The 9804-nt window shown below is 39.6% G+C and overlaps 1 protein-coding gene across 1 annotated transcript; it reads left to right on the forward strand.

Moving 5' to 3' along the window:
- Nucleotides 1-5194: 5194 nt before the first annotated feature.
- birc5b (baculoviral IAP repeat containing 5b) lies at nucleotides 5195-6692 on the forward strand. Its single transcript, XM_005732604.1, has 4 exons — nucleotides 5195-5367; nucleotides 6031-6140; nucleotides 6335-6449; nucleotides 6554-6692. Exons 1-4 carry the CDS (start codon nucleotides 5242-5244, stop codon nucleotides 6635-6637), a joined length of 435 nt encoding a protein of 144 aa, XP_005732661.1. The 5' UTR covers nucleotides 5195-5241; the 3' UTR covers nucleotides 6638-6692.
- The last annotated feature ends 3112 nt before the right edge of the window (nucleotides 6693-9804 follow it).

A 9804-nucleotide genomic window follows, 5' to 3' on the forward strand; every position in this document is an offset into this window, starting at 1 on the left:
CTGGGGAGAGGACAGATGGTATTATTGGACTGGTATGTTTGGAGAAAGGTGATGTAGAGAAACACTGTGTAAAGAGAGCAAGAAGGGAGGAAGCTGCTCTACTACGATTGGTTCCTCTGTTTGTTCATAGAGCCTTCTAAAGCTAATCTCTGTCACCTCTCGATGAGAGAGACACTTATGCCACCAGGGACCTGTTATAATGAATGATAATAATGAATAATGAACTGACATCATTTCACCTCCCATCCACTTGTGTTTCTAATGTTGCTTCACAATCAGTGGAGGAAATAACAAGTATGGTCATATTTAATTTGCATGTCTATAGTTACAAAACTATTTTCTAAAAATGTTTCCACGAACGATGTGATCCGATTACAGAAACTAATCGTAGAGGAGGGGAATTTCCTAAAAATTAGCTCCGTGTATATAAACAGACACAATGTTGCATTCAGCTGAAACATCTGTTTGCTACACAAGCAATTAATTATAGAGATTTAATTGGCAGGGTATTAACTGCTAGATACTGCTATGGTTTTTCAACTTTAAAGTGCTTAGTCACTTTAGCAAGCATTTAAAGGAATTTGTTTGCATTCAAATGTGTCCCTGAGACTGTCAGATTTCCCAAGTTTGAAAGTTGTGCTTTACTGCTACAAACCTTTAGGTCACACTACATAGAGTATTGCAAGAAAGTGTAAAATGTAAGTGTAAAAACTGCATCTGTACCTTCAATGATTAAAAAAATAATTATCATTATTTCTGATTTTATTTCAAAAGTTATAAAATCACAATGACTTTCACACATAGGTCAAAGGGAACTAAAAGGTCGTACACCCGCCTTTTGTACAAACTAATAATTTATAATAAGGTAATGCAGAATAATAATGAGACATATGTTATGTGTCTTATGTTGAATTTTGTATAATTTACCCCATAGGTCAGTGCAATAGCTGAGATAAGGCAGGATTAAAGAAGAGTACAATAATTTAAGTAGTTTCGAAGATGGTTAATGTAATATAGAAATTCTTCTTCAGATTATTTTTATTACTCTTGAGATTTGTTATGATTACCGAACATTTACTTTGATATAGCATGTTTTGAAGGATGATGTCATCAATCCTGCAGCTTGTTTACAAGATATTTAACATACTTTGCTTTTACTCTGTTTCTTGAGCCGTTTCTATCAGCGAGCTTTCACTTACCTCTGAGGACGCTGTGTTGAATCTAAAGTAGGCTTACGCTAACTTTGACTTTTATATATAAAACTCTATTTTTAAAGTGCTAACACAGAACAGACTAATACTGAACTTTATCATCACTAAGTGAGTCTGAAGGTCCCAAAGTATGCAGAAGTAATTCTGGATTCCAGCTAATGTTTAATCTATGCTACCCTCTATTGGTGTAAGCCTGTTAATACAGGGTGCCTTGCTTCTGTTTGAGCATAAACAGAATATCTGCTCTGGTACTAGACAAGCATTTGGAAAACTTCCAAAATGTAAAATGATCTCATGTAAACTGAAAGGCTAATATGTTCTCAGAGCCACATCACCACACATAGAAGTAAATAAAGGAACCAAAGAGAAAGCTGACACAACTGGTTATGGCCTTAAAGCCTGTCAGACTGAGACAGATACACCTTACTCAAGTGGAAAAATATATACAACAGATTTGTTGAACAGACAAAGCTGTTGAGGCCAGTGTCAGATACAAAAGGAATGACTGCTGAGTATGAAAGGCTTATAAATACTCATCCAATGATGTTCAGCAACAGACTGTGAGAAATACTGTATATCAAACCCGAGGAAGAGCGCGCACATCTAACTCAACCCTTCAAATAATGCCAAGATAAGTCTTCCTCTTGCTATCCTACTGGGGGAACACACAATAAATCTACACTCACTGAAATTTGCAATGGTGACTGTAACTCACTTCTCTTCAAGAGCTCGAGCGCAGTCAAAATGCAGCTTCTTTTGATCATAAATTCAAGTCATAGTTCATCTCCGAGTCCTGCAGGCACTACAGTATGTGACTCTCCAGACGTGTTAGTTTTCTCTTTTCTTCTTCTAAAGTCTGTTTTTTTGCATGGTGATGCTGATGTACAGGCCCAACCTCGCTCACATATTGGGCTTTGGGTGCCTCTCGTCACTGCAGTGGTGAATTTAGAGACTGGCTATGAAGGTCAAAAGTGAGCCGGCCAGGCAGGTGCCATCAGCGTACTTTGGCTTTGCCTTAGAATGTGACAAATAAGTCACCATGTCAAAGGAAAACAGCAATCTTTCTCTTTTTAACCAAATAATGAGTTTGTCATAGGACCCAATCTGTCTGGTGAGTAAGTGGAGCTGAGCAGGAGCACAAGGACCTCTGCTTTCCCCTTGAATCGGCCTGAGCCTGCAAGTCTGACAGGCATATCACTTTCCAAATGTGAGGGATAATCATCCCACTAAATTTAGACTATTGATCAGGTGTGGATGTGTGCAGGAAATGTGGCCAGCCATATAACATGTTGCTTGAATTCTTTGTCCCACTTCAGAAAACACAGACGAACAGAAAAATGTTTTCCTGTCATTCCAGATACAGTACGACAAAAATAACTTACCAGCATGAAATCCATTTTTTCCCCGTTACTCCAACAGTTGATGAGACACACTATTAGAGAAGCACTCAATATGCCCTTGTGTACAGATTTTCTCCCTTAATTTTGAATTAAACTATGAAGTGTTTTAGAGTATTTCTATAAATATAAAAATGTTTTAAGCTTGTTTTAATTTTAATAATTCACCGTGTAGCCATGTTTTTAAAAGCTTTATTTCTTTACCTTTCAGCAACATGTTTTGATCAAACTATCAAGATGATTGTTATGATTTCTTTTCAGAAAGAAAGTTAATAAAGTTTCAATGGCTGTCTCCTACAGAAAGAGAAAGAGAGAGTCTGTGAGAACACTGTATGTGGATGTGTGTACACAGGTGGGTGTGCCTGTCCTGTGAATCCACACTTGCCTGCGGAGGTGGAGAATGTCGCTGTTGACTGTCACACTCTCACACTTTCCTGACACTTTTACACCAGCACCACAGGAGCACAGGGCGCCTCTCTTTCCGGCCATATTCAGATCACACACTTGCATCACAACTCCTTTTTTCCTGAAATTTTACTATGATGATTCGCATTATTCTGCTCTAAGCCAACACATTATAAGCAGTGTATTTTTATTTAGACTAATTATCATCTCTCCAGCCAGTCCTCTATTATTAAACCTCAACATGGGTCAACCAGATAACATCTAAAATCTAGCATCTAATCTATCATCATCAAGAAAGTGTGCAAATTATTCTTTATTTAGCTTTTTTCTAACAGTTAAACACAAGTGGTGTACTCGTTAACAGGGACAAGTTTCACTCAAATATGTATTCCTTGAATAATGTTTGTGTGAAATTTGAGCAAACTCGTGTGGAGCTCAGTCTGGATGTGAGAGCAGCAGGAAACAGGTGGAGCTGTCAGGACAGCGCTCATCTCCACAGATGTATACTTGAGAAAAGGAAAGACCTTCAAGCAGTGACCTTCAAGCACACCTGTTCACATATTTGTCAAATATAATCTAATTTGAGGTAACCAAGGCATATTTATAAACCCAAAAACTGCACCACACAGCTGCAATATTGAAGAAAAATAGAAGTCAAGCATACTCTGTCATTATACGGAAGAAGACACATTGCAGAAGACGATGATATGATATTAGGTTCAGTTCTTACCTGTGCTCCACATTGACTTCAGCTACTCCTGCTCTTAATGACCGGGTCCAGTCTCTAACACTAGCTAGGTAAAATGAGAAACAACTATTTCCTTTGTTGAATCCTTGTACAATTAAACTGATCTGGATTTTTGCAAGTAGAAGAAAAACAATTAAATTCTCATTATTTTGAAAAGATTCCCACGATCAGTGAAAGGAAACAGCATATACTTGAGTAATATGAAGGACATGTGGACATAGAGACCGCATACATACACGTTGCCTCTGTCACCTCCCCTCCACCTCTCTGCATCATACCTCCTCCCTCCCTCTTACTGTCCGCCCTGTGTGAAAACAAAGCGAGAGCAGGAGAGTACAGCAGCCTGATCTTGACAGACCTGGTGAGAGCAGTCGTGTCAGGGGAAGGAGCGAGCCGAACCAACAGCAGTGTTTAATAAAATCTGATGAAAAAAAGCAAAAATTCAGATATAAATAAAGCAGAGTGACGACATAACACACGAAGAAATTTAAAGGTAAATTCTATTCTGCAGTAAGCAGTCATCCACCACATAGGCCAACTGGAGCTAGCTTTAATGTGACATCAGCTGTACAGTGAATGTCCAACTCATTCAAAGCCTACTGTTTGATATGTCCTTACACAGCATCACTTCCTAGAGTGCCTCCAGTGATTAGTGTGCGAGTGTGTGTATACACAGAGTCACACACTCACATCCTAATAAGCAGGTACTGCAACCCCCACCTCCCCATGCATTCTGCAGAAAGATAAGGTTAGAAGGGGAAAGGACAGCAGTTTATAGATGTAAGCATTTTTTAGCACCCAGGGGCCTCGGGGTAGCGTTACAGAGTAACAGAGACTCACTGCGGACAAAAAACTGCCCCCGTCTCTCTCAGCAATAAACATGCCATTAAAAGTAGCACCAAAAACCATTAATGGCTATAGTGTCTCTATTTACTGTTAGGTTTCTGACACATGCACTGGATGCTGGATCGTATTTGTGGTTAATACTGTAAGCTGGTTCAAAGCCAGAGGGAAGGAGAGAAGGCAAGGCGGGTTAGGTTGCCAATTTTATTTCAACAATAAAGACAAACAGATGTCTGTGTGGAAAACCTCACTTCACAAGTTAAATTTTTGCTTTGTTTTGTTTGTTTGTTTTCTTTACCTAAATGATTTTTAATTGAACTTTTGACTCATTCCCATTCACTGCTTTCCCCTCAATGTATATCTGCAGTGGTTCTTCTTCTTCTTTACTAGCAGGGCCTAATTTTGCCCACACTTGTAAGTTAGTAAAGTTTTACTTGTATAACAACTTTCAATCTTAATATAATAAAGATATTCACAACAAAAAACTGTAGAACATAAGAACAAAAGCAAGTCTAAACAGATCCTCGCGGCCTTGAACCTGGGGAGGATTTAATCAGTGAAAAGTGAAAACAGCTGCAGAAGTGTGCATGGCAGTGATTTAAGCACATGTCAGGCTGAGTCCATCCTTGGTGACATTATGGCGAGCGTTGATGTGCTGGCAAAAAGGTTTTACTCATTTGGCAAAATGTACAGTCATGATTTACGTGAGCAAAGTTTTGTAGACTGGCCATTTAGAGAGGACTGCAACTGCACGCCTGAAAAGGTATGACGCCCATTGCAAGTAACTGAAATCTTGATGCTTTGGAACATGATTAGCTAGCTTGTTTCCATCATATTTGTTGTATCTACAATATGTTATGGATTTACACAGCGGTTACCTTTGGTCAAATCTATTTTCTAAAAGGTTGGTTTAACTGGGACTTCTTGGGAAAATAATATTTTTATTTAAATAGTTGAACTGTTTTCTAAATATGACTTAACATTTTGTACTGACAACAAGTATTTAAAGGTAATATGTAATTAAGTTTAAGTGTAGGTGGTTCAAACTGTACACAGGAGTATTTACACTCATCTCCATGAATCATAATTATAACTGATGATGATCATTGATATTCCACTACATACTTTTATGAAAGCCTGGCAGTGTGCAATTTATGGTTAGGGAGGTGCCAGATTCAGTTTCAAGTGTCCAGTGCACGGGTTTGTCCCGGTACCTTCTAGTCTTGTCATGATAAAAAGGCTGCTGACATCTTGCTTTATGAGCAACAACATGTGCCATGTTACCCTCTGAAGTCAAAAGGAGACCATCGTCAGGTTTCATTTTCAATGAAACTTATTCCTTTGCAAAAAAACTTCTTAATTCTTGGCCTGCCTGGCAACAAAAGGGTTCAGACAATATGGTCTCTCTTGCTTTTTACATTTGCAGATGGCCAAAGCTGGGTTTGTCCACTGCCCCAGTGAGAATGAGCCAGATGTTGCCTGCTGCTTCTTCTGTCTGCTCGAGCTCGAGGGCTGGGAACCAGATGATGATCCCTGGTAAGAAAAAATATACTACCCGGGGTGCAGCAGTTAAACATTTAATTTGTATCTACATTACTCAGACGTGTTACCTATATGCAGAAGACCAACGGCTACATGAAGTTGATAAGTCATGGCTCCTCATTATTGCCTAATCAGCATTATGTTTTTGTTTTTAATTGTGTTTTTGCTTATTATGTACATCTGACAAGGTCAGAACATGAGAGACGCTCTAAATGTGACTTCTTAACCATGAAGAAAGACTTCACCAAGCTAACAATGGCTGAATTCTGTCACCTGGAAAACAAAAGGCTAAAGATTTACTACGTAAGTGCCCATCAGTAGGCTGTGTGCAAAGACACTAACTCTTCCTCAATTCTTACTTTTTTTTTCTTTTTTTTTTTTCCCCTTTTCCAACATTCTCCCTTTAGAAAAAGGTCTGGCACAAGAAGATGGCTTTTTTGAGGGATGCCATAGACCATACAGTTGCGGAGCTTAAATCTAAGCTGGACTGATTCTATGCATTTATTCATTGCATCTTATTTTATTTCAATACCAGTCTTAAGTGTTAAACAAGAACCCGCAGCCTGACTCACTGGTCGGATTGGATAGCAGTTCATAAAATTCAGCCTTAGGCGAATGCGACACTTTCTTTACAGTACCGTCTTTGACCACAAGATGGTGCTTTTGCATTAAAGCTGCAGTTTTGCTATAACGCTGATACACTTTCTGAAATTTCCAATCTCTCATCAAAACCTTAACAAATGCACCTCACTCTGAAATGAAAGCGCACATTGAGCTGGATTACAATGCGGGCTATATTCTCTTTTTTTCAAACACTTACTTATCATCTCCCTGAACGTGCCACCATCCCTACCACCCCTCTTCAAACCTTGACCCTGGACAGATGGCCTGAAGCCCCTCCTTTTCAATACCAACTGTTGCCCCAGTAACATCTGTTACATATAGGGGGACAGTGCACCGAGGGCTTGCCAGGATACTTCTCTAACTCTGAGGGGGACTGAAATTCAAGAGATGCTGCAGCTGACAGTAGAAGGCGTGGGAACAATGGTTGCATGATAAGCACTTGACTGGGTTTGTTTTGCACTTAAAGAACAACGGTTTAACTCTGAAAATCATTTTAATTTTTCTCCTGTCTTTATGCAAGAGAAACTGATGCAGGGCTCTGTTTGTTTCTCACTGTGTTTTGTGGAAGGCTTGGTTGGATGACGTGAAGGATTAAGAGATGCTATCCCTTCCCCAACCTTCCACTGTTCTGGATTAATGTCTAATGTAACACTCTGGCCACTGAGCCCAGATCAGCTGCTTAATTCTCTCTTATCTGCTCACTGCAGAGCAAATTGAAGAGAATATTTTTAGACAAAACTAAAGTAAAATGCTCATAGGTGATGTAACATTTTTAATAAACTGTTCTGCTTTTATAATTTCCTCTGGTCTCTTTCTTGCAGTGCTGTTGTAAAATATTAACTCAAACTATATTTTGTTCTTTAAGCTAAATGCATTCATTTAAAAAAAGTTAAAGGATATGAAGGTGTATGTTGAGTTAGTATGGGGAAAGATCCAAACTTTTTACTGATGAGGTGTTTGGGTAAGTGGTGTGGTTTTGCGTGAATACATGGATCATAAGGGGGATGTGTGCAGTAATTGCTAATGTAACTCTAATCAGGGCTTATACCCACATCCTGTGTCAATCCACTTATTTATGTGTGCTCCAGAAAATGAACAAAGAGAATAGCTTGGTATGACTTCTGTCCTCAAGTGGCACAGATGTAACAGATGAGCTTATCTGTGGGAATGGAGTAAAATATTTTAAATTACTGCATCATAACTAAGCTGGGAAGATGCCCTTTCACTTTTTCCCATCCTGTTATTTAAGACCTGAATAAACCTAACAAATCACACTTTAAAACAACAGGAGTCCACAGAGCACTATGACACATGCCGATCTAATTCTAAACTTATTAATGACTGTGAGAAAGGATTGGTCATGAAATGGGTTTCTCTTTAATAAACTGTAAGCGGCAAGTGTAGCAGATGGACAAATTGACAGATGTTACTAACAGAAACTTTACAACCTGGGCTTTCCAGTCCGGCCCCATCTGTTGCTCCTGCAACCAGTGCCTCCCTCTACCCTCCTCCAACGTTTCTCATCAGCATCTATCACTGAATCTTCTCCTCTCATTCTCCATAGTGCCCAAAATGAATGACATCAGCATTTACCCCCTCATATGACCCGGTTTAACCCCTCATAAACAAAGGGCAAATTAAAAGATGTCATGAGCGCAATGGATACACTGAGAAAGGCAGGATGATGTTAATGTAACTTTTAAAGTCTCACGCTCTTGTCTCCGTCTGAAAAGTTCTGATGGGAATATTATAAAAAGGATAAATGACTGGCATGTAAAGAAGCCAGCTGACACAGAAGCTTAGACGCCATTGTGATTGTGGACCACAGTCTGTGAGTGTGTTTAAATGATGAATTTGCTGATAGACGGCCAGATTAAGGACAATGAGTTGCACTGTTCATTGTATTACAAAGGGGGGGGGGAATAAACATTCACTTCATTTTCATTTTTCATCAAATATTCTCTCATTTCTGGCTGCTTCTCCTCTAAGACACCGCAGCCCGTCTACCTTGGCTGTGTTTTGTGCCCTGCTCCAAAGGGACCTCCATCTGTCCCTACACTCAGCCCATTGTGGTGTCCCTAAGCCCAGAAACTTCCACAATGTAGTGGGCGTGTGCAGGGGGGCCAGGGTAAACACGACAGCATCCAGATCCCATTAGAAGCTCTTTAACTCTAACACCCTAACGCTCGGAGAGAAGTCTGGGAGGGGAAGGTCCACCCCTCATCCACTTGCACACAATGTCACCTTTACACCCACTTCCATAGGTAATGAACCTGGGAGCTACCCTCTTTCTTCTCCTCCTCCTCTCCTCCTCCCCCTCCATTTCTGAGTTCATGTTTCATATTTTAAAAAGAGCCCTTAAATTCTATTTTATTATTTTTTCCTGACATTAATATAAATATTTAAACTTTCAGTTGATGTTTTAGTGTTTTATCAGAGGGGAAAAAACATCATTGACTATTTATGACTGAAAGCTGTCATTTTAACAACACCTTACTTAGAATTTAGTTAATAAATGAAGTTAAACCTCTGGCTCAGTACATTTTTAAAAAATTATTTTACTCAGTCAGACCGTGCTCCATTTTCTCTTTCTGTCTTTGCCCACACCTTTTTTTTCCAGCCATCATCTTGGTCATCCTAGCTGCTCCTGAGTGTAGGGTGTTTCTGTTTTGGGGGTGCTCCACATCTCAACCAAGCCACCCATTGCCTTATGCACCCCACAGAAGCAAGCATGTGTGTTTATGCATGTGCGCTGAGGCCCAAGAGGAGGGAGAATCACTGTGTTCACCCTCAGCTTAAAGGCAGAGGGATTATCGGCACACAGACACTGATTAATAAAGCCTTCCAGCGTCCTATGGCCCCATTAATACAGTCTTAATCACAATGCTTTATCCCTCCATCTACCTCCTATGGATCAGGACCTTTTCATTTTACTGTGAGCAACTCTTGTTTAGCTAGCGGATTAGGCATGCTGTACACGAAAACAAGAAAATATAAGCAGAGAAGTGAATTAGAGGAAAAATTGTGCTTTATA

The sequence above is a fragment of the Pundamilia nyererei genome, unplaced genomic scaffold, assembly GCF_000239375.1.
Source record: "Pundamilia nyererei isolate P.nyererei 1_Seehausen unplaced genomic scaffold, PunNye1.0 scaffold00047, whole genome shotgun sequence".
Lineage (NCBI taxonomy): Eukaryota > Metazoa > Chordata > Actinopteri > Cichliformes > Cichlidae > Pundamilia > Pundamilia nyererei.